The 24,282-nt window shown below is 50.8% G+C and overlaps 1 protein-coding gene across 1 annotated transcript in view; it reads left to right on the top strand.

Annotated features, from left to right (window-relative positions):
- Positions 1-24,282, top strand: part of gli3 (GLI family zinc finger 3) — a 72,870-nt gene that overhangs the window by 43,932 nt on the left and 4,656 nt on the right. Inside the window, 9 exon segments of the mRNA XM_057013450.1 lie at positions 9,547-9,752; positions 12,056-12,217; positions 14,693-14,894; positions 16,060-16,279; positions 17,075-17,188; positions 17,878-18,018; positions 22,535-22,684; positions 22,750-22,914; positions 22,994-23,284. Coding sequence (XP_056869430.1) covers positions 9,547-9,752; positions 12,056-12,217; positions 14,693-14,894; positions 16,060-16,279; positions 17,075-17,188; positions 17,878-18,018; positions 22,535-22,684; positions 22,750-22,914; positions 22,994-23,284 — 1,651 coding nt within the window.

Here is a 24,282-nt window from a genome sequence, read left to right as displayed (position 1 = left end):
GAAAAAAATGTCGCTAACGCCCCGGTAACTTGTTTCCTCTTCGACACAGTGACACATCCAACATCCGAATGTGGCAAATGAACAGGATCATATCCTATTACTGCGACGGGCCTAATTGAAACATGTTTATTTATGGCCCCCGTTTTCAGACGAGGCACGGGGTTGTTAGCGCGGCTAACGGGCGCCTGCGATATAAGGCAGTAGAATTAAATTAAAAGCGCATAAAATGAAATATGCTCCATATTAGCTGTTTGACACTTAATTTGCCTTCAAATGAGCAGAGGAAATCACAAATTAACTGTCCTTTGTTTTTTTTTTCCCTCCTCACCTCTATTAGGCAAAGGAGAGCGCAATTACAGACAGGCTAATCGTTTAGTTTATGAATTCTTGCGGGGACGGCACCAACGTGCCATTCAATATTAAAGCCCCAGGGTCGGAGGGGGGGAAGGGGGCGGTCCTTTTTTAAACAGTCTAAAGCAAACCAAACATGCCTCTTCTGAGTTCACCAAACTTAACCAGTTTTGTTGTAAAGATCAGGAAAAGAGTGTTTCCTGCTTTTTCCTGTTTTTCCCTGCACGCCTTTGGTGTGGAAACCTGCTCCAGAGAGGATACTTCCTACTTAAATAAACACATTGATGGTTGAAGAGCAGGCTCTCAACGGGAGCTCCGGTCCCCTTTGCCACCACCATTGTGCAGGACTGGCTTAATGGGAGTTAAGGGGGGAGAGGTCCGGGGCGAGGAGAAGAGACCGTTCCTTTCATTCTAGCTTTATTGCCTGAGCTGCGGTACACAGCAAAACAAAACAGCCCTCTCACAGAAGCTCAGCACCGGCCCTCAGTCACCCGGAGACCGCCTGGAACAAACAGGGGTATTCTTTACAAGTCAATTATCAGCATTGGGGGTTTTACTCCGCTGTCCCTGGCCCCCGTGTTGTGAATGAGCCCCACTAAAACAACCGAGCACTCGTAACAGTCAAGCAATTGACTCACCACCTTTGGCGTAGTTGCGGAACGTAGATTTCGGAAAGAACGAGTCAATGCGGAGTCCATTCAGGAGTTCATAAAGGTGCAACACAAAATGGAGGAGTTTGACTTTGATTCGGGATGAGTTTGCACATTTAATGTGGCCGAAATGTTACTTTAGACGTAATCTTATCACTTTTCTTTGCGTTCAAAGGTGATCGTAAAGTCGACGAAGTTTGGATCGCCTAATTTAGAGCCAAAATCTCACTGATTCCACACAACACTTCCCCCTCGATGTCCCCGGAGTTTCCTCTAAGACGGTTTCTGCGTATTTACATAAACTGTTGTCAGAGAGCCCAATCTGGGCATAGAGAGGCGGCGCAGCGCTTAGCATAAAGACCGCCGTCTTATCTCCGCAGCTCCTTCCGGATGGGACGGGATGGAGTGCCGCGGCACGGAGCACCGACTCATAATGCAAAAACAGCGAGAGACAAAAGAGATTTAGCGCGGACGCGTTTTTAAGACGAGCGTGCACTTTTATCGGAGGCGCGTCGCGCTCCAAGTTCCGCCAGAGTCGGCGGTCGGCCTCGGCGTTCCCATTTGAATATGGTCTAGACCGGAACGTGAAGCAGGGCCATAAATTACATTAGGAATTGATGATTGTTTCATAATCTCATCTGATCGCTCCTGTCCAGATACGCCGGCCGTCACCGCCCAGAGAAGAAGGCCACTTTTTCATCCTCCTCTCTGACTGTCCAAAACGCGTTCTGTGTGACTCCATAGGTCACCCCCTAGCTGATTTCCCCTCCCTGCCCGCTTCACCCCTCGTCTTTAATACTTCCTCTATGGAGTGAGACGGTGGGGGACAGGCGGCGGCGCGGTCGCTGGCTTCATGATTAATGGTGTTTATTCTTGACAGAAGCCTCCTTTATTTATCTGCATTGCAGTTTCACTGATACTATCAGTCACCTGAATGAAAAATATTCAGTCATACCAATTTTGCAGTATAATTGAGTAGAGTCACTTCCTTTCAGCTTCCTCCCCACCCCTCGCCTTCTCCTCTCCCACTCTATCTGGCAGCCTTATCATCGCCACAGTAATTTTCGTGCAGCGTTGTTTGATATGGAGAGGCCGGCTTTAGCCGCATTTGACATAAAGCCTCTTCAATTTTCACTGGAGGAAGCGAAGAAGGAAAAAAAAAAAAAAAAGTTGTGCACCACTCTGAAAATGTGGCGAAAGTATCTCAAGCCGCCCCTTTTTTCCCCTCTACTGAGGCAATTTCAGGATTTAGAGAGAAAGGAGATAAATGCCGAAGCAGAAATGTGGGAAGATTGAAGTGATGGTATCTATTTTTTTGTAATACACCCTAAATATGCATTGTTGCCTTTTTTCCATGCAGCACATGCACAGGACTGTGGCCTTTTACGTATTTTGGGGATAATTTGAGCACATTCGAGCAGGTGGGGTGGATGTTTGACAGGGTCTGAAGGTTTTAGAGCCCTGATTTGTCCCCAATTACAAGTGGATTATTATCATTTTCACTGCCATCGACAGAAATTATTCTCACCTCAAGTTTGAATTTCTTCTTTTTTCTATGTGTTCTTTTTAATCCGTGTAAATCTGGTGTTGTTCAGCGTCATGTTTCCTGTTCTTTGTGTTCAGCGTTTGTAGCCTCATTATTCGCTAAACATCCTTTGAAAAATGCCGTTTGATAAAAAAAGGGGGGGAAATGCATTAATCTCTAATACGAGGGCTGTGAATTTGCACATGTAACACATTAGTGGATCTGATTCTCTGTGCTGCAGCCGTGCCCCCCCCCACTAACACAAACACCAACACACACTTCATATGTTTGAGATCTCAATTTGTAGCTCTCCCATGGAGCACAATGGAAAATCAGGTCTGAGGGGAAGAGATAACAGGCAGGTGCCAACAGCTCTGCGCTAATGTGTGTGTGTGTGTGTGTGTGTGTGTGTGTGTGTGTGTGTGTGTGTCTTCATGTTTTCACGGTTTTATTTTTAGATTTCGCTGCCATTTGATGCCTTTAATTTCTATCCAAACACAGTATTTTTTCATGTTTATTTAGGTTAGAACAAAAGTTAGCCTACCTTTAATATATGTAAATTTGACGGTCTTTACTGGAATGTCTCCTCCATGAGCCCCCCCCACCCCCTTATTGCCTTAGCGAACCAGAGCTTCTTCTGATTGGCCGGAGGGATGATGGGTGCCGCCTCGCGTCTGAAACGGCCGTGGCGCCTGGCGTCCGCCTCACCTCACAAAAAGGAGCCGTCACGTTTACCTTTTATAGGAAACGCTGATCTTTACAGGGTGCACGTTTCAATTCATAGGTGGTGAAATGTTCAAGTCCGTTTGTGTCACAGAAAGGTGGAATTTCCATTACTCTGATCTCCGGGCTGCGGGGCTCCAGACCCCCCGATCCCACTCTGGGGGCCAGTTACAGCGAGTAACGAGGACAAGGGAACAGGGCCATAAATCCTCCCCGGCTCTCCGCGCTATTCCCTTCCTTCCTTTCCTCCCTCTCTCGCCTTCGCGTCCATCTTTCCTACTCAAGCCTTCAGCGCGTGATTTACGCGACGCAAGCGTGTGAAATATCGGCGCATTTTTAAAATGCCTTTAGTCCGGTTTAACTTCTGCTAAAGACCCTTCCAGCGAGGAAACTGGTGCGTCGGCTCCCTCCCGGCCTCGGCATAAACCTCCGTATCTTCCAAATCGGGGGAATTTCTCTCTCTTTACACTCTCCCAACCAGTGAAAATTAATTCCTATGGCATAAAGCGATTGTATTGTCTGAGCCCTTCCTTATCTCCCTCATCGGGTGTTGCGGTCATTACATCTGATAGCAGTTTCGTATCATAAAAGTATTTTTTTTGCCGTTTTGGAGGGAATATTGGCCCAGGCGGGGGCTGCACAGCTGCATTCGTAAGAAGAATGCAAGAATGGTCTATCATCTCGCGGCTCTTTGTTAAAAGGTGGAACACGTTTTTACAAACTGTCCAGATGTCTCAGACCGACCCTTTTTTTTAATATTCCTCTTATTTTACTAGATTTCGTGCTTTTATGTTTTGTCATTCCTAACAAAATCAATTTGAAAATGTGCAGAAACTGCACATAGGTCTGCGTGGAAGCTCCAGCGAGCCGGGCTTTGGCGCCGCCACGCTCTCCTCCAGCCTTCCCTGTGATTAAATATCAAGGAACTCCACTTGACATTTTATTAGTCCAACAAGATGGATGGAATGGCTCGGATAAAGTAGGCTGAGTCTGTTCACTTTCCCACCAGCAGTTGCCGTTCTTCTGTCCAGTTTTTCCTCTTCTGCTCCTCTACAAGAAGGAAGTATTAGAAAAACTTGATGGATTTTCTCCTGGAGGAAGGAGCCTTTCGGCGCTTTGAGGGAAATATTTTGTGTCTCGTACCTGATGCTCCTGCTCTCCCCCGTCTGCCCCCCCCCCAACTCCTCCTCCTCGTCTGTTGTTCTACCTCAGATCTCCGTCTGACGGATTAACCATCTCCAGCAGCGTCTCTGCTGTCTAGTAGTGCCACGCGTTGTTTGTGATTTGATCAGGACCATCCGCGCCGCTGCTCATTTCAGCAGCCCAGCGTGACGTGGATGACGCGGGGGGAGGGGGGGTGCACTCTGTGGCCCCGGGCCACACTCATTGTCTTCACCTGAAATGGGCCGCGCACCCGTGCTCATTACCGAGCTGGTCCGCGGGAAGAGCGGGCGGCTGAATCCTGTTTAGCTGCAGGCGCTAGCAGAGTCTTGGCGGCGGGGGCCTTGGAGAGGTGGCTTAGAGAGGAGCAGGGAAGACAGAAGCGCTTTCTCCGGGTTTTTAGAAGTTTAACTCTTCAGCAGCCAGGAGTCCACCTCATGTCTCCTCTGTAGCCTCGGGCAGGTCAGAGAAGCTGTATCTGGAAAAACAGGCTCACAGTGACGTTTGATAAGGAATTACATCATTTCACCTCGAAAGACTTGTGCATTCTAAACCTCTAAACCTCTAAAGTTTGGTTTTAATTATTTTGTAATTCCTTTTAATCCTCTTTTTATTCCCTTTCCACTGTCTCCTCATTGTCCTGGTTTATGTCACCTGTGTCTAGTCCTTCTTCACCTGTCCTGTTAAGCCCTTTATTAAAGTATACTCACAAAACAGCAAAAATCTAAAGACAGCTAAAGGGAGCTTTAGACCCTCTTTCTTGCTCTCATGTCTGATTTGAGTCTCCTAGAAATTGCAGGGGGACCAAAACGGGCTGGCTCGTTTTGTGTAATTTCACTTTCATGTCTCCCTTCTCCTGCCGTAGCCTCTGTTGGTTTGTTTTCGTAGAGGTTCCTTATCTCGATGGGTGAAATTACAGTTAATTGCAGCCTGGAAAAAGAAGCCCCCTGCTGTGTGGAAAAGCCCGACAAAAACTTTTGAAAGGGGACTTGATGTGGAAGCGGGCCGAGCGGGCGAAAAGCCCGTTTTTGATGGTTCTGAGGTGTGAGGAGCCTCTGACTTCAGAGGGTTCTGTTCTTCGGCTCCTCTGACACCTGCATGCTGACTGGCTGCTTGTTGGGAAACATTTGTTATCAGTCCAGTGGCGTGGAAGCAATCCGTGCCTGCAGCGAGGCACTGTGCACGTCTCCGGAACGAACAAGCGCGGTTTTTTTTTTTTTTCTTCTTCAGAGAGCGAGATCGGAGCGCTGCCGCGGTTTTCAGCTGCACACTATGGGAATGTCTGGCTCGGCTCTACAGGGATCCCACAGAGAGGGAATCCTGCTCCCTGTGACCATGAATAGAAAACCATCCCCGCCTCCTGAACCCACCCAGACCTTTGATGTCAAGGGGGGTCACGCAGCCGCTGCGGCTCCACGGCACATAGTTGCCTCGGATGCCTGGCAACCTCGCCGCACCACGCCAGAGCCGCAGTCAGCTCCGCTCAGACGGAACAAGGACGAATGACCTCAGACGGCAAAGGCAACAAACTGAAACCACTGAGGCTCCTGCTCACGTGGTTCAGTGTCTTTGCGGAGGACAAATTCTGAATTGAAGAACCAACAAATGGCCAAGATGGCTCCAAATTGACGAAACCCCCTGTAAAGTTGATCCCCAGTGCTGTGGCCAGAAGTCCCGCACCTGGCCCTCCATCTCTAGGTTGATGTGGGTCCTCTAGTTTGATGTTATCTCAACCTGCAAGTCTGCAAATGCAAATGTGACTCGTGTCTTGAAGCCATCGGAAGGAACTTTGGTGGTAGAAGGTAAAGTTTCCCACCGAATTGTCATGAACCCTTAACGTCTTTCTGTCAACCTCGTCTTTGTCCCCCTGTCTCCCTCTGTTCTTGGGTCTCTGTTCCTCTGACCCTTTGATCTTCCTGAAAGGGTTCCGAGCTTTAAAGCGCTTCTGTTTCCGCTGTCAGGAGCCGCTCTCTTCCTCGCTTCTGGTTTAGGTTTTCAGCGTGGCGGCTGAGTTGCTGTTTTGGGGTGAGAAGGTTGGGGGGGGGGGGGGGGGGGGGGGGGGTTCGGTGAGGTGGTGAGTTGAAGGTGTGTGATGCTGTCAACCAGTCAGGAAGACAACTGGGATGACCCAGTTCTCTCATCACGCTGAGCCCCTGCTGGCTGCAGAAATCTCTATAAACATGTCGCAACTTTAAGTTCCATTTTGCTCCTGTTTCAGAAGGCTGCCGCGTCGACGCCAAAACGACGCCTTCACGGCCAAGTGAAGTCATCGGCGCGCACCGAGAAAGCGACGTGACCTTGTTTCAGGGCGTGTTTACGCCCCGCGGAAGAAAACCCAACGCTTCGCTCTTGGCGAGCGCGTCCGCGAGTGTTTAAAATTCACAGACCGCCAAGTGTAAACAGGCGATTCGAAAAAGTCTCCGGCGAGTTCAAGTGACGCCACGTGAGAGCAAATGGCTTCCATGTGTCAGGAGCTCGCTCTTTCCTTGTGCCGCGGCGGGACGTCGAGGGCTGAAAACTCTTTTTTCTCCGAGAAGATGCTTTGATGTGATCTTAAATCAGGTGTACGTGAGGCAGAGGACGAACATTCCTACACAGCCGTTGTCAGCAGAGGTCCTCTCACGCTCGTGATTGATGCGCGCAGGCAGATGGTGAAGCCATCACGACTCCGGGGCCGAACAGCGAAGGCCAGACGCTCGCCACACTCCTCCGAACCATCCATCTCTCCCCCCGTCCTCCCCAAATCCCCTCACACCTGCGCCTGCACCCCTTCTGATCTCCTCCTCTCCTCTCCTCTCCTGTAACTCTTCCCTGACCACCGATCCCTCCCCGTCTGTGTCGTCCCGCACGCCCTCCATCTTCTCCTCCGGACTACTGTTGGCTGCTTTCTCTCCCTCCTCTTTTCTTTTTACCCGCCAGCAGACTGGATAATAACCAGTCCCTGCAGGAATTTGAGGTTTCCAAACATAAATTCTCTGCAGGTTTTTCTTCTGTGAGATAATTCCATTGTAGTTTCCCTCTCAGAGCTTATTCAGAAGAACCTTTGCAGGGGTCAGAGATAGAGACACGCACGGGCGTGGCATCCAACAGTTGGGGATTCTGGTGTTGGACACATGCAGGATCCATTTTCCTGCCATCAGATGAGTAAAACTGTGCCAACCACACACTAGAAGAACTTTGCCGGTGCCGTCGACGGGAGCAGATAAACAGGTTTTACACTTTTTGATCAAATGTCTGAAACATCTGGCTTTTTTGGCTGCAACAATCCTAAAAAAAAAAACCTGCAGGGACTCAATAACGCACCGGGAAACTGGCAGGCTACCAGTCTTAATGCTCTATTTTTCCTCTCATTTTGACCACTATTTTTTTTTCAATAGTCCCATTATTTCTCTGCTCTAAGTTAAAAACAAGGAAGGCGGAGGAACGTTGCCAGGGTCAGTGAGAGGAGCTCCAGCCAAGGCCTGACAGGGTTAATCAGTGTCCTGGCAGCCGGAGTTGGCGTCTGGCTCCCCTCACGCGGGCCCGCGGAGCAGCAGATGAGGGAAAGACTCGTAAAAAATTATACCTTTCCCCCTGGGTTTTTATTTCTAAAATGTTTCAAATGTCACATGCGGTCATTCCGAGACACGGGAGTACTCCTGCCGTATAATTTGCCATTAAATAGAGACTCGCACATGCGGGAATTTGAAGAGTTTCCACGGTTACACTTGCGTTGAAAAATGTCAGGTGCAGGATGCGGCTGAAATGGGGTTTTCTTCTGCTTTCCGTGCACTTTTCCTTGGGGTCGCGCACGTGGCCATGTGACATCAAAGCGAGCGTTGCGCCGCAGCTGAGTTGTGATCGGCGCTAGTGAGGCGCGTAACTGTGGCACATGACCGGCTTATCACGAACAAACTCTGGCGCCCACGTGTTTTGTTGCCCTGATGTGTGTGTGAAGTGGGGGGGGGCTGGAGCGTCGGACAGGAAGTGAGCTTGGACTAACTCTTGAACCCAGAACATCTTTCCAAATATAAATGTCAAAAGTGCCTCATAACTTGGGTTTGGCTCTCTCTCTGGTAGGAACTTTTAATCTGTCACCTTTATACTTTAATGACAGGGATCCCCACTAGGACCCCCCCCCCCCCCCCACACACGCCTGCTTCGGCATCATTGAGACGCGCCGTCACACAAGCGCGAACCTTTAAAATCGTCCCTCCGGCCCCTTTGGGCTTATTACAGGAGCAAAAGACGAGGTTTGTGCTCGTGAACGGCGGCGTGCGCGTGATTTCCGCTCCTCGGTGCTCATTACTTGCCCTGGCCTGAGCTCTTTCATTAGGCCTCTGTGAGGAGGAGGAGGAGGAGGGCCGGAAAGGCCAGTAGGGGATCAGAGGATGGGGCGGAGGCTGTAATTGGGCTTTTCCGCTCCCCTGGCCTTGCTCAAGGTCACGGCGAGACGAACCCTGCGCCAGACCTCTCACTCTTTCTCCATGTCTCATCACCTTTCTCCCTGTAAAACCAGCACTTCCCGCTCCTCCTCTACTCATCCGCTCCCTCTCCTGGGGTCCATTGTCACAGTAGACCGGTCCGCCGGGGAGCCGCGGAGAAGTAGAGGGGCTAATTCAGTCTAATCTCTCAGCCTCTTAATGTCTGGCTGATATGTGGATTTCTGCGCGTCCTCCGGGGACGGCCTTTGTGGTGAAGGCCATCATTACCAAGTTTCCGTACCCTCCGAGGCAATTATACGAAGGGAGACAAATGAGTTCAGCTCAAACTTTCGGAGTCTTCCCAACTTTGCTCGTCTGACACCATCAAACACTGTTTAGGCTCCGATACGCGAGCATTTCCCCTAAGTGCACGTCACGTGCGATCCCATGCAGCTCAAAGCCAAATTCGAGCTCGCCTGGTGCTGACCAGTGGCTCTAACGTTCCCTCTGATTAAGACGCAGCGGTGAAAGCCGCCTTTGATCCGAGGAAATGTCTGCGTAGGGAGCTGCTGGAATGCGGCGCCGCGGCGAGCGAGCGCTGCGCCCAGGCAACACGTGTTTGAGTAAACTGAGGAGACGTCGCTGCTTTCTGTCCTCAAGACGCAGAATTGTAAAAATGTCCAGCTTTTTCTGAAGAGTCCTCTCTGAGAAACTGCCCTCCGTCTCCCCACAGGCCTCCTGCGCTGGCGGGAAGTCCGGCTTTCTCCGACATCTCCCTCATCCGGATATCGCCCCAGAGGAACCCCTCGGTGGGGGCGGAGTCACCCTTTCACCCCCCGCACCCCTACATCAGCCCATACATGGACTACATCCGCTCGCTCCACAGCAGCCCCTCCATCTCTGTCCTGTCAGCCACCCGCGGCCTCAGCCCCGCAGATGGTGAGTAAAGTGAAACCGACCCCTGATGCGTGTCCGCACACATCTGCACCCCCCCGGTGGAGCGGGGGAGCGAATGATTAAGTCTCAGTAGACCCTTTTTGAAGCCGTATTTGGGATTGATTAGTGATCTTTGATTGCTATTAGCTACTATCTGTTTAATTCCTGGGTGAGATCAGAGGTCAGGAGAGAGGCAGCCAGATCCATCTCTATTAAGCCCCACAGTTTGGGGAGCTGTTATCTGGGTGAAGGTGCAGGGGTATTATCTGTGGGTGGGGGTAGTCCATGTGAGCGGGGAGGGGGGGGTGCAGGCTGGAGCGAGGGTAATCCTTTTGATCTGGGAGTCGTGTCAGAGACCTCTGGCGGGTGAATCATTGAGCGGCGGGGTCACGTACAGTGACAACACGCACGCCGAGCGAGGGTCAGGTTTAAGTTTAGAGTTGGGGGGGGCTTTAGAGGGGGGGTGTCCTGAGACCTGGGGAATCTGCCCACTGATTCAATTAAATCAGAGTCGTTCTGGCCAAACAGTGCCAGATAAATATGCAGACGAATAAACAGAATAACACCATATTTCATGTAAACTGCGAAAAAGCTAATTTACTCAACAGCTTTGTCGGGGTGGGGGCCACCAGCTTGTGCTCGGAAACACGGATTAGGAGACCCGTTAAAACAGCATCCAGCCCAGTTTCTGCGCTGGTCACCATCGTCTCTGATGATTTTCCAGCGTAGTGGACCCGGGCGATCCCTGGGAACAGCTCCTCCAGCCACTTTCTCCCTCCCTCCTTCAGCTCGCAATGCCGTGAATTGTGAATTAGGCACCTAATTACTCCTTTAATCAATCCGCTGATTAATGAACCCGTCAGCTTTTGTGTTGTTAGTATATCACCGCGCTTACAGGAAGCCTCCTTCAATATGCATTTTTTTTTTCCTGATGAAAAAAGTACATTTGAATAATGATGAATTAATTAACAGAGGCTAATGGAGATTTGCAGTGGGTGGGATTTAGTGCCACCCTCTCTCTGGCACACGTTCCCAGTTTGCTCCTCCCTCTTTTCGTGAGGTTCAGAGGTACCCCCCCCCCCCCATTATTGTAATGCTGCAGGAGAACCCGGTGGCTCGCTGAGTCCTGAGGCAAGGCTCCGCCCATTCCACGCCGCGCGCCACACTCGGAGCCTTCCCCCACTCCCCAGTTTCTGCCCTCAGGATCACTCTGGGATGCCAGCGTTTCTGATTTAGAAATTCCGCAAAGCCCTTTTTCCGACGCTGAATGGGCCATTTTATGGCTGAATGCAAAAGCAAAGCTAAGGCGGAACAGTGGAGACAATTAAGAAACTCAGCCCCCCTCCACAGAAGACATAATACCCAGATCGAATTCATTTAGAATTTTTTCTTACCAATTCAACCAATGGTGGATGCATATTGCAGCCATACAGGCCAGAATTAAGAGGAAATCTTCCCATAGAGGCTTTTCTTTATTTATTTACCCTTTATTTTCTCAGCGGTGGTTGTGGGGGGGGCCGGGGGGGGGGGGGGGGGGGGGGGGGGTGTACTGCAACACTCTGTGGGTCTGAACCAAATCTCTTTTTTTTCCCATCCAAAACCAGTGTTAGCCTCTCTCTTTCTTAGAATATTTGCATTAGGAAGAGCCCACCACCAGATGTTTTATTTTTAGGCCGTGGTTCAAAGCTCTCGCAACGCCACCACGGCGGGGATGGGCTGGGAGCGAGGTGCATTTTGGGTAAAAAACGACGGGAGAGTGAGGCGGAGGCAGAATCGTTAGCCGCATCTTTATGCATGAAGATGCATCTGAGCAGATTTAGGCCTTTTGTTTCCCTCCGCGGTTGTCGTTCGAGGAGCAGGTTGCATATCTGCACACCGCAGCCCCGAGTCGCACGACGCACCAGCCTCAGCTCTGGCAGCCCACTGAGGCTCGCCACACACACGTTTATCCATGTACACACACACTCCCGCCGCGCCTTCAAAGAGACGTGTGAGAAAAGGGCTGTTTAAGGACGGCATTGTAGCACGATCAGTTATGCCGCGCTCGCATGAATGCATCAATCAAACGCTAATGCACACTCACCGTAATCTCTGAGCAAGCATCCGCTAATCCCCAGCGAGCCGCTCCGTTTCAGGTGACGCTCCCCGTGCAGCTGTTTTTACTTGACTCGACGCTGCTGCTAATGCGCTCATTAATGTTGTGCTGAGCTGATTATCATCTGATATAAATGGAGGGGGAGGTTATGAAGCAGCACAGGTGTTCTCTGCTGCTCTCACCATCCCGTTCTTTCCTGTTCCCGCCACAGCGCCTCACGCCGGCCTGACCACAGCCGAGTACTACCATCAGATGGCCCTGCTGGCGGGCCACCGTAGCCCGTACGCCACCGACCTGCTGCCTTCCCTGGCCGCCACGGCCAGCGCGAGCGGTGCCGTCGCCCCGCATGTGGAGTATCTGCACGCGATGGAAAGTGAGTGTTGATCGAGCTGCTACCTGCTCTATTTCACGCGCTGTTTTAGCTAGCTACGACAGCGCAGGGAGTATTCTTCAAAAACATGTAGCCCACCTAATAAACATGTCCTCTGGGGATGCACCTTAGCGTTCCTGCACATTATAACATGGGTGGCCACAGCGGGATGCTAACCTATAAAAGACACCTTCTCCTACTATATATAGATGGACCTGGAGCTCCACTGTGGCAGGAAGGAACCTGCCACTTTTCTCTGCCGTGATTTTAAATGAGCTATTGTCTTAATATGTTGGGCTGCACGGCAGACTTATGCTAATGAGTTATTTTAAAGTGTAAATAGGAAATTAAATGCATACTGAATCTTAGAAAGGTCGCAAGGCTTCACCCCGTTCTCTTTGATGAGAATGTATTTAGTCGGGCAGACGCGGCTTTCATGGAAATCCGGGGTGAAGTCCCCCCAGCTCCTCTGAACAAACTAATTAAAACTAGCCAAACTTGCGCGGGTATCAGAAAATTAATTGCTATTAAGTGGGAATTGGAATGTCCCACCATTCATCACTGCACAAATCCTTTCTTCTGTGTCACTTTTTAAGATTAATAGACTGAAACAAAACAATTAGGGCCAAATTTAAGCAGAGATGCGACGCGCCTCACTTTCTTACAAACGCCTATGATCATTGCTTGGTAACAACCCATCAGTGTGTGTGTCTGTAAAAATTAACACTTTAAAGCCATGCTGGGTTTGAGGAAGAAAAAGAATCCGGAGACGAGAGTCTCTTGATGATAATCTAGGCTACTGTGGCTATTTTAGTCTAATTCACATCAGTGTAATTAGCGACAGTGAGAAATACTAATGAAACAATGCTCCTGTCCTGCCTACTGGTGCGTTAATGGGCCATTGTCTGAATCCGGACTGCTTAATTAGCGCCACAGCGCTCATATATCACAATATTAAGCTTTGTATCTGTAGTCTTTATTAGTTCATTTTAATCTTCTTGCAAGGCTGAAAACCAGATTACAGGAAGTTCCCGTCTGGTCATCTGTCCTGTGGAAATTCTGGGTCATATTCCTATTTTCACCTCCCCTGTGCTAATGTCCCTCTGTGGTGGCCCCGGGGCGTGTCGGCAAGCGTTCAAGTCCACTTTTAGGCAGATTTTATTTCCATCACCGTCAGTCTGGCCTGTCTAAACCCTCCCGGCCAGAAGAATTAATGACGCGCAGTGTAACCAGCCGTCCCGTCCATAAATCAAGAGGAAATTAGAGGGACAGTCCCGCTATATGCCAGGACGCTCCTCTCTCCGTCTCCCCGGCCGGCCGATTTATCATTTGGGCTGTGCATTAATAAACACCGCTCCCAGGAGGCTTCGCCGTGGCGGGATGCTGGCCCCGCTCCTCGCGCGCGGCCCTCTTCTGCTAATTCCGCCGGATTCGAACCTGTTCGGGAAGAAAAGTGCAAAATTTGGAGTGTGGACGGCTGGACGGGGGAGCGGGGTAAAAGAATCCCCGTGAAAGTGTGAATTGTGCTGAATAAGGGACGCGACTAATCAGGCCCGAGAGTGTCACATGACGAACGACGCCGTGTTTAACAAACTGGCTGCACTGGGGGATTTGGAAGTGCACGTATGTGCCCCCCCCCCCCTGACAGCCCAGCCGCTAAACCATAAAAAAGCCAGATTTTCCATACAATGACAATGTAACGGGGTGTTACTTCCCATACGGCTTCACGCCGCGGTAGAAACTGGGGCCAGAACGCCACAGAGGCATCGGCGTGCGCTGATTCTCTGATTACCATGTGAATGGAGCGCTCGGTAATCGTCAGATGTGTCAAACCGGAGATGGAGCATTTACGTTTGGGAGATGGATGGATTGTGGGGGACGTAAATATAGAGGGGGGGGGGGGGGTTATCGGCGCTGTGTAAGCTGGTTTTGTTCGCCTTTATGAAATAACTCAAAATGTTTTATTTGCGAGTCTTGAGTCACAAAGTCATTGTGTCAGCTCAGGCACAAAGCGCCACATCCCCTCAGCGCTTTTCCACCCTCCTCCCGTCTCCCTCTGATTCCCTCTGTCTTGTTTGTGACATCTCTGTGTGAAAAGACAACAAAAGTCACGTTTTAATCTCTACCCGTGGCTCATTGTGCGCGCGGAGAGAATGGTTGCGCCGTTTCCGCCTTTTTACCTTTTCAAACCCCCTCTTGGTGTTTCCAGTCAACACTGATTCCATCTGAATAACGACTCAAATTGGACTTGATTAAATATTAGCATACAGCGTCGGAGCGTCTCGGCGCATAAAAGGCATGTTTGCGCGGGTGAAATGCTAGCAGTGCATCAAGTGACAGCTGAACGCTCCTTCGGAGCCGTCTTTTGTCTGGTGATTGACAAAAATGTCATCTGCTGGGGTTAAGTTGGAGTTTGGCTGAAGTCAAGCGAGCGTTTCCAAACTTCTCCCTCAACTTCGCTCCCTTCTCCTTTTCCAGGCTCCCGCTTCTCCAGCCCGCGGCTGCCGTCGCGGCCCAGCAGGAAGCGCCCGCTGCCCATCTCCCCGCTCTCCGAGCACAGCTTCGACCTCCAGACCATGATCCGCAACTCGCCCAACTCCCTCGTCAACATCCTCAACAACTCGCGCTCCAGCTCCTCCACCAGCGGCTCCTACGGTCACCTGTCAGCCGGAGCCATCAGGTAGCGTTCCGGCTCTTTACCTGGATCTTTACCTCGCGGATCGATGAACTTCAGGGTCCCCGGAGTCAAAGCTTCTACTTTTAGGATGAAACTGTCAAATCAGAATTCCCAACTGTTGTGCGGATGCAGCACAAAATCACTGGATCGTCTCCGCGAGGTTAGGAATAAATGACAGGAAGTCTTTCCGGGGCGTTTGATGGATCACCCCCCTGGCGGTGGTCATCCGGGGGCGTACGTGCCGATGATGTATCAAGCAGCCGCTTCTCCCCGGAGGAGACCGCTCTCTAATATCATCGACTTTTGGGTGTCGGAGAGCGGTTTCTAAATGTGAGGCGAGGGAGGAAGCGGTTTGGGCAGTGTCTCGGCGCGTCGCCCGTGTCAGACCCCCTGGTGGGCGATGATCTCCCTGCCTCCCCGGGCGGCTCGTGTCAGTCATCCGGTTCACCTCACGGAAACGCCGTCAGGCAGGCAAAGGTGAGGGAGAAGAGGAGAGATCCTTGGCCCCACCCATGGTCATTGATCAGTGGGCTGTAAGAGGGGCCTGATCAATCACGGCGCTCGCTCCGGCGCTGTCCCGGTGACAGCGGCCAAATAGCCAAAGCCAACAGACTGATGAGTGATATGACAAGTGAATGGGCCCCCGAATGCGTCTCGCTCCATTGATTTCCACTCGGCTCGTAATAAAATCAGCAGACATATAGGTCGCGGCGAGAGCCGGCATCGCCGCTCAGGATGAATGGAGAAGCCGGATCTGTTTATCCGCCGGTGGACGGACCCCAGAGCAGGTTCGGAGGCGTGTGGGATTTATTTTCAGATAAACAAAGCAAGCTGAGGGTAAATAAACAGGCTTTATTGGCGTGGCGACACAGCCCAGAGTGTTTATCACCGGCATCATTTGCCCAGTGGAAGAGCGTCGTGCTACCTTAGCCGCTAATGCGCCGTGTTAACAAGCCGAACATCGTTGGCAGGGATTAGCCGGCAGCCGCGTGGTTCCAGTATTCCCACACCATCTCCTGTCAGATTGTCCTCAGGGACAGGGAACCATCCAGAACAATCCTCTTATTCACCGTATTCCCCCCTTTTTTGCCTCATTGCTTCGATAAGTGATATGTTTTATAATTATTTTACATCTGTTCCTTCCCCGTTCCTCCTCCTCTCCCCGCAGCCCGGCGCTGAGCTTCGCCTACCCCCCCACCCCCGTGGCCCTGCACGTCCACCAGCAGCTGATCGGCCGCCAGCCGAGCATTGTGGGCTCGGCGTTCGGCCACAGTCCGCCCCTCATCCACCCGTCGCCGGCCTTCGCCACCCAGAGGCCCGTCCCCGGCATCCCCCCCCCGGGGATCTCCGCCAGCGAGCGCTCGGCCATCTCCAGCGACTCATCGCAGGTGAGAGTGGCAGCAGGCGCCTGTGCCATTCATCATGGCAGGTAATAGATGGCAGGGGTAGAAACACAAGTGCACCAACTTGCTACAGGCACCACCCCCCCCCATCCCGCCCCTCCACACGCTCCTCTCAGGGGAGTTTCCTCCTACTTGTGTTGTCTCTTGTTTTTACGCTGCCACGTTTGCCAAGAACGAGCCTGCAGCAAACAACAAGGGGCTTGTTAGCATAGAATCCCACCGCTGACGCCATTAATCACTAGAGAGAGAACACGGATGTGGAGAGGGAATATTGACAGGGATGGATGGATCCTGGGGGGTTTTTTTTCCTCCCCTTTCTCAATCTTTACAGGATGTCCGCGTCGAGATTTGAAGTAAATATTCCGGGTTTGTTATCCACCCTCCCTGCCGTTTTTCGAGGCGTTTTAAAAATGGAGCTGACCAAAAGGTTCTTTTCTTTGGGCAGAATTTGCCGGAAGGTCTGCTGGACTTCTATTCTATGAATAATACTTGTCAATGGCAAATGAGGGCGTTCCAGTCATCTTTTTGGAGAAACGCGCTCAAGAGGAAGTTAAATCCAAGGTCAAAGTCAGGTCGTCCGCCCAATCGCTGAATTGGTTGATGAGTTTGTGTTAATTGCTGTGATTAGACGAGCTAATATGATACAATGATTTGCATAGTTTTTAATTCCAGCCTGGAAATAAGGATACGGAAACCATTACACCGCAGCCATAGCTTGGATTAAAGAAATGAACGACTCATAAGCATTACGCTAAGATTACGAACGTTCTCTTCCTGCAGAACAAACCAACAAGCGAGTCCGCGGTGAGCAGCACAGGAGACCCGATGCACCACAAACGCTCCAAACTGAAACCAGAGGAAGAACTGCCCAGCCCAGGCGCTGTTAGCATACAGGTGAGTTTGGTACAGAAAGAACAATATCACCGATTAGCTGCTACGTTGGATATTTAGTACATAGGCCAATGTTGCGGTGCAGATCTGGGGATTTGCTAGCTGGGTTTTAGCTAGCCATGCAAGTGTTGGTTATCTGCCAGTAGCTGCAACAATAGAAAGGATTACCAACCGCTGTTTGCATTTATTTACCTGCGTTTGTTTTTAATCCCTCGCCGTTCCCAAAGAAAAAGAGCACGAGTCTATATCCAGGTAAACGCTGTGAATGAGCCCACACCAGCTCTCCGCTCCATTCAGCTAGCTAACGCTGACAGTGAAATATGTCTTGGCTAATAGAGGAACCTACAGCAGGAAAAGCGGGTTAGATTCCTCAAATGCTTTCCAGCCTGTCCTGTCGTTTAACAACCCCCCGAACACAGAGCCGGGCTTTCAGCGCTACATTTCCGCTCTCCTCCGCGCTCCCAGAACACGGCCAGACTCACAGCAGCCGCCCAGACCTGAAACCAAAGCTGTGGGTTTGTGCTCCTTTCATGTTCACCCAACAGGGTGGTAAAAAATGGCTTTTGGGATGGACTGGTGGTGGCCAGAGGAGGGTCGTTCATTCGGACTCCGCTTTTACAGGAGGCCGTTTATTCACCTCGTTTTCACTGTGTTGAATCTGACCCCCCCCCCCCCCTCTCTCTCTCTCTCAGGATCATCCAGATGGAATGACGCTGGTTAAGGAGGAAGGGGACAAGGACGAGAGCAAACAAGAGCCGGAGGTGGTTTACGAAACCAACTGCCACTGGGAGAACTGCTGCCGCGAGTTCGACACCCAGGAGCAGCTGGTCCAGGTGAGGCGGGAGCATCGGGTTCTGGTGTACAGTGGAGTCCTGAGATGGTGATAATGGGCTCAAATAGCTGGAGAGGGTGAGGGGCTAGCTGAGACACACACACACACACACACACACACACAGACATCTGATAGAAAGATCCGGCTCTCCACAGCTGTCTGGTTGCCGTCTTGACATCCCAATCCTCGTGCACAAGCGGTGGTAACCTCTATCTATAATTGATATCCTCAGCGTGGAATGGGCTGCCTCCCGCGTTTGAAGGGTTCGGCTCAAAGGTCGAGCATCCTGACAACGTCTCGCCACGTGTTTTAGGGGGCGGGTGTCAGGTGAGTTCTCTGCTAACAATTACAAACAGGGAGCGTCTCATTAAAAAAGCAGGCGAAGTTTATTGCCCTGCAGCGAGGGGGGGGGGGGGGGGCAGTCCTCCACCATTCAAGCGTATTCATAGATCTCTTCAGCTGCCTTCAGGTGTTGGGCATGTTAAAAGCATCAAGCATTCAACCCCCCCCAAGTTTAGGAGGGGAGGATGGCGTCATACCTCCCTCCACTCCCGCGTCCACGCCAGGTGGCCCCCTCCCTCCGCTCCTGGCCCAGCACCCATCAGATACTCGCGCAGAGGGACGCTAATATTAGTTTTCCCGTCCTCCATCTTGTTTTTTTTTTTGTCTTCTGCTGCTTTTTCTGCCGTTTGACTTTGCAATGTTCCATTTTATTTCTCATTTTCTCCGCGCAGATATGCAGAGAGATGAGTTGCTGCCCTCTATTCCAGCACAGCGGACGGGAAAACGCTCTTATCTCTCTGCACCCCCCCCAAACACCCCCCGTCAGTAATAGGATAAGTACAGTATTTGGACCACAGTGCCTCTCCTCCAACACTGGGAGGGGTTTGGGTCGTGGTTGGCGGTAGGAGCGGATGGGGGGATGATTTCCATATAGCTAAACAATGGGGCCTCCCTCCCCCACGTCTAAAATGGCTTCGGGATGAAAATAAATACTCGATAAGAGAAAAATCATTTGAATACGTGCCGGCAAACTTCGGTGGCAGCAGAGTAACGAGCGCCGCGTTTTCCGCCGTTGTGGTGTGGCCTGATTTCGGGAGCCTTCGCGGCGCCCTTGTTGCGTCCCAACACCCGCACGCCGCCGCCGCACGGCGCCGTCTCCCTCCATCGTGCACGTGTAGTTGCTCTCGGTGCAGCCGATAAGATAAACATCGGATCTTTGCAATTTAGCTCACTTATCTGGCGCACTCAGTCAGCAAAAGGGAGCCGGGTGTCAATTTTAGTTTGCTGCCTTGATTTATTACGTTTCAGCTGGCTGTGCCCCCCCCCCCAGCTCCGTGCAGCATTCTTGTACTTCCCCATTTTTGGGCATTATTCCCTATCCTTCACTAGTTTTCCCTTTCATTTCCCCTCCGCCCCTCTTCCTCCTCGGAGGGACTACTTTTACAGATAAGGCCTGTTGGCTTCTTTAATGTCTCTCTTGAAGCCCCCCCCCCCCCTCGTTGCCAGAGCCCTTCGCTCTCATAATTCCCAAATACGGCCCTGTTCAACGTGCTTTCATTATTTTCTCATGTGACTATTATTGCTCATTCCCGATACTACAAGCAAGTGTTACAATTTAGGACTGTTGTTCTGGTTTGGGGGGGTTGTCCAGCGGTCCTTTCTCACAGAATCGCCCCCCCTTTTCCTTCCAGGTGGACTATGTAGGTGGCGCTGCTCCTTGTTTTCAGACGGAGCGCCGGCGTTCCACACCTCCCCAGTGTTGGAGCGAGATAAACGCGGGCACGATCAGAGCCGGCCCCCTATATGGCTGCTGGCGCAGGCTTTTAATTGGTAAAATGCAGATTTTTTTTGATCAGGAGGAGGATTACGGCTCTTATCTGTCAAGAGTATCTCACGCTAAGATGAAAAGACTGCCGAATTACACATGCCAATTCCAGCTCCCTGCCCCCTTTTTGCTCACTTACTAACTGGCATCTTCCCAGCTTTCCTCTCTCCACAGCCCCCCAGACTCCCTCCCTCTCTGCCTTTTACATGCTCCTTTCCCCCCCTTCCTCTCTGCATACAAAGCATCTGACATCACAAAAGAGAATATGATTTATTAGACCGTGTTTGATAAAGCTAAACGGTGTTGCGGGTCCAACAACCCAGTGAAATTGCCTTGTAAACAGGCCTGATTTTCACGCACGCTGGCATCCTGATGAGAGCGGCCCGTGTCCTGGAGAGGCTTTGATAAGGAAGTGTGGAGATGTTATGCTAAAGTGGCCACATAAGTGACGCTTTTAGGGGCACGGCAGTAAACTGGATGGTGCTGAAACTCAATTTGATAGCAGAACTTCCTCCTCTTTAGTGCCCTAGTCTTCTCGGACCGGTGCCCCTCAGGGTCCGCCGCATCCACGTCCCTGCTCCCCCTTGTCCCGCGGTTCCTAAATCCATCTCGGTGGCATTTTTACAGTGGTTGGCTGATAAGCTGGCAGGGGGAAGATGAATAACCCGCCACGTCGCTGCTATCAGCATCTGTTTGTCAATGTAGCCGACCAATGGGGCCTGTCTGCCCAGCATGGAGATTATTGATTCAATAAGAATTGCTATTAGATCCTGCCATTAGGTTTCTTAGGAGCCACCTCCCCCTCTCTGTCAGCTGAGACGCTCATGCATCACACCGCTCAAAGATCCACTCCCGGTAGCGAGTGCGCCCACCGCCCCTGTGATCCCGCACCATTGGGGCTCTCCCATCGCTCTCAGCCAGTGGATATTGAGCGCGGCTCCGGCAGACCAATCACTTACAACCAGGAAAAACGGAGACAACTTCGGTTTTTCTGAGATATCCACCGCCGAGGTTGGGAGCGAGATCAATCTCGGCGGTGGGGGACTTCGCTGGCCTCTGTGGTCGCACGCTCCCCAATCATTTTCCATCGAATTAGTCTGGTTTTGTCACTTTGGAATTAAAAAACTGTCATGTGAGAATAATGGAGGCTGCGTGCAGACAGATTAGTGTCAGTGTTGGTCTTTGCCTCTGCTGTCATATCCCTCTGCTCCTGCCTTCACTCAGTTGTTGATCACCCTCTAATAGACCTGGAAACCGCTCGGATTCTCCATAGAATAGAACAAAACCACGTCACCCGTGGAAGGGGCCGTTCTTCCACTCTTTCTTTACATACTGCTACAGGCTTTTGCACTCTTAGGTGCTCCAGGAACGCATGTTTCTCCCAATGTTTACCAGCAGCCGAGCTTCCAATCTCTATTTGTCTTCCTTCTGCCGTGAGCTAAACAGAGTCTTCGGCACTGCTGAGGAATGTAATAATGCCGGTCTGTGTTAGTCAGGATATTGAGCGGGTCTCCTTGGCTTTAAAATGCTCCCAGAAAGGCACTTCAGAGGCCACCACAGTCTTGTATCTGAAAGAGAGCCAGATGTTGTCCCCAGAGGGTCGATGTCTGCTTGAGCCCCCCGACTTCCTCCGTCCCTCTGTCACGTCAACCACTTCCACGGGTTTATGGAGGCGATTAGTGGTGAAAGGAGAAAGAGATGTAGAGAATGGAGCCAGAGAAAGGTGGTGCTGAAAGATATAATGCTTGGCTGCAGTTGTGAAGCCCCCTGAATTTCACATGCCTCAACTGAACTTTGATTTCTCGCCCTCACCTCCCTCTCTTCCTAAGCCTTAGATTGGAAGTTGCCACGGCAGCACAACTGTCAGTGGTTGTCACGGGGGGGGAGGGGGGGGCAAAGGCCTGGCGTGATGCGAAGTGACAGGGTTTTAGTTGAAAATCCTGCTCAGCTTGGACACTGGAACTCTGGGACGGAATTATTTTTTCGTCATTGTGTTTACGGAGCGAGGCCGAACTTTTAGCACGTGAAGGGAAAACAGGAACTTGAATATTTAGAAGAAACTCGGGGGTGTCCAAATCCAGTTTTTCTCCGATCCCGATCCTAATACGATCCAATCCGATACAGTTTACGGTGCTGATTTCAAGAAGGCCTTCAATAAAGTTATTGATACCAAAGTAACTACGTTTCACAGACAAATTACATGGAATCAATTGCCCACATTCATTGATATATTTCATTCCAGCACGAGACTTATAAAGCAAAAGATTGGAGCCATGAGGAGGTAGTTTCCAGATCCTAACCGTCTGAGCATGTCTTGGCCAGACAAAAAAAAATAATCAAAAGCATCAGGCTTGTTTTTTATATGTCAACAGTAGAGACGATGCAGCTGAATCCTGGCCAGCACTGAGCAGTATCGGAGAATAGAACCACTTCCAGCCGACATCATCCACAACCTTAACGTTGATTTAGCGTGACAAGCATCTGCTAACCGCCACGGTACCGTTGCCACGCTGCACGCGCAACCATCTTTGTTTACAGACATTATCGGACGTGTTTCCTCCTCCGTCAGATCCGAAACAATTAAAAAAAACAGGTATCGGGGACCAATCCGATACTTTTGACCGGGACAGCGTTAGCAGGAACCGTTCGGCGATGCTAATATTAATAAGGGGAATATTTCTCTTTCCAGCACATCAACAATGACCACATCCATGGGGAGAAGAAGGAGTTTGTGTGCCGATGGGAGGATTGTTCCCGAGAGCAGAAGCCCTTTAAGGCGCAATACATGCTGGTGGTCCACATGCGAAGACACACTGGAGAAAAACCCCACAAGTGCACGGTAAGTGAACCAGAAGAGAGCGGTTTATACTCGCACCCACCTCCTAACGTTCCACCTCCCTGCAGTTCGAGGGCTGTGCTAAGGCCTATTCCCGCCTGGAAAACCTAAAGACTCACCTACGCTCACATACCGGAGAGAAACCATATGTGTGCGAACACGAAGGTTGCAACAAGGCCTTCTCCAATGCCTCGGACAGGGCGAAGCATCAGAACCGCACGCACTCAAACGAGGTATCTATAATTAGAGGAAGTCCCGCCCCTTAGCCAGGCAGCACGTGTCCAGAGCTCATCCTTCTTCCTTCCTTTCTAGAAACCCTACGTGTGTAAAATCCCAGGCTGCACCAAACGCTACACGGACCCGAGTTCCTTACGCAAGCACGTGAAGACTGTACACGGGCCAGAAGCGCATGTCACTAAGAAGCAGCGCGGGGATTACCCCCGACCCCCGCCCCAGCCACGGGAGCCTGGGACCAACGGCCAGGGCCGGTCGCCGGGGCAGCTGCCCCTGGGCGGGTACACGGACCAAAGGGAGTACAACCACTCTACCTCAAAACAGGAAGAATGTCTGCAGGTCAAGTCCATCAAGACAGAGAAGCCTATGGTGAGACTCCCCTTCAGGGTTTATCTGAATAATTTGCTGCCTAGCTTACCTTTAAAGCAGGACTGTCACCACTCACGTCTTCTAACGGGTAAACCTTTTCTTCTGTTCAATGCTTCGGCATTTCCGCTCCCTCTCTTGCTAAGGACAGTGGGTAATCAGGTGAGACAGATGTCCTGTCGTCTTGCGTCACTCCAGTGAACCATCGTCTCCTTTTCCATCGTGAAAGTTTCTGTCTCCTCATCCCATCACAGCTGTAATTTGTGGCAGTGTATTTTAAAAGCTGTTTTCCTCTGACTTTGGTCGGAAAGATTTGAGGACGCAGAAAAAGCTGCCTCCATTGTGCAGCCGAGATTCATTCACGCTGCAAACAGGATGAAAACTCTGCAAACGCATTTGGCAGCATGGCAGAAACTGTAATTGTCCTATTCCTCAGTGCACCACACGCGCTAACGTTGAACAACATAATTAGCGCTAGCTCGACTCACGGGAGACCTTGATCCTATTTGCCTGTTGTCTGAACAGCCCAACACATGGTTTGACCTCCAAAACCTTGTTAGCGTTGAATCACTGTAACTTGTTCAACAACATTATCCTGCGTGGAATAAAAGATGATCAGTGATCTTCATCGTTGCTCATAGATTGAGGAGTAGGGAATTCATTCTTCATTGAATTGCATTTTATTAATCTTTCACTGTACCTCCAGGATCTTTCACTTCGTTTTCCTACAGCTTTTGACACAACCTGGAAGGTTTTTAGGCATTTTATTGTCATAAAACGGGGGAAAAAAGTTGAGCTTTACCCTCAAACGAGATTAACGTGCCCAGAGAACATCGGGGGGTTGTTTGCATTGGTTCAAAAAAAGTGCTGAAACCTTACAGCCCATGGAAAGAAATATGCTAGTCATTTGTGAGTAATGAGTTAAAAATGGTCCAATTAAAGTTCCTGGAGGGGCAGTGTTGTAAATGTTGAAGGAGTTCTTGCCCGACCCACCAGATTCA

This window comes from Takifugu flavidus, chromosome 17, assembly GCF_003711565.1.
Source record: "Takifugu flavidus isolate HTHZ2018 chromosome 17, ASM371156v2, whole genome shotgun sequence".
In the NCBI taxonomy this organism is placed as follows: domain Eukaryota; kingdom Metazoa; phylum Chordata; class Actinopteri; order Tetraodontiformes; family Tetraodontidae; genus Takifugu; species Takifugu flavidus.
This window is presented reverse-complemented; position numbering and strand designations above follow the sequence as displayed.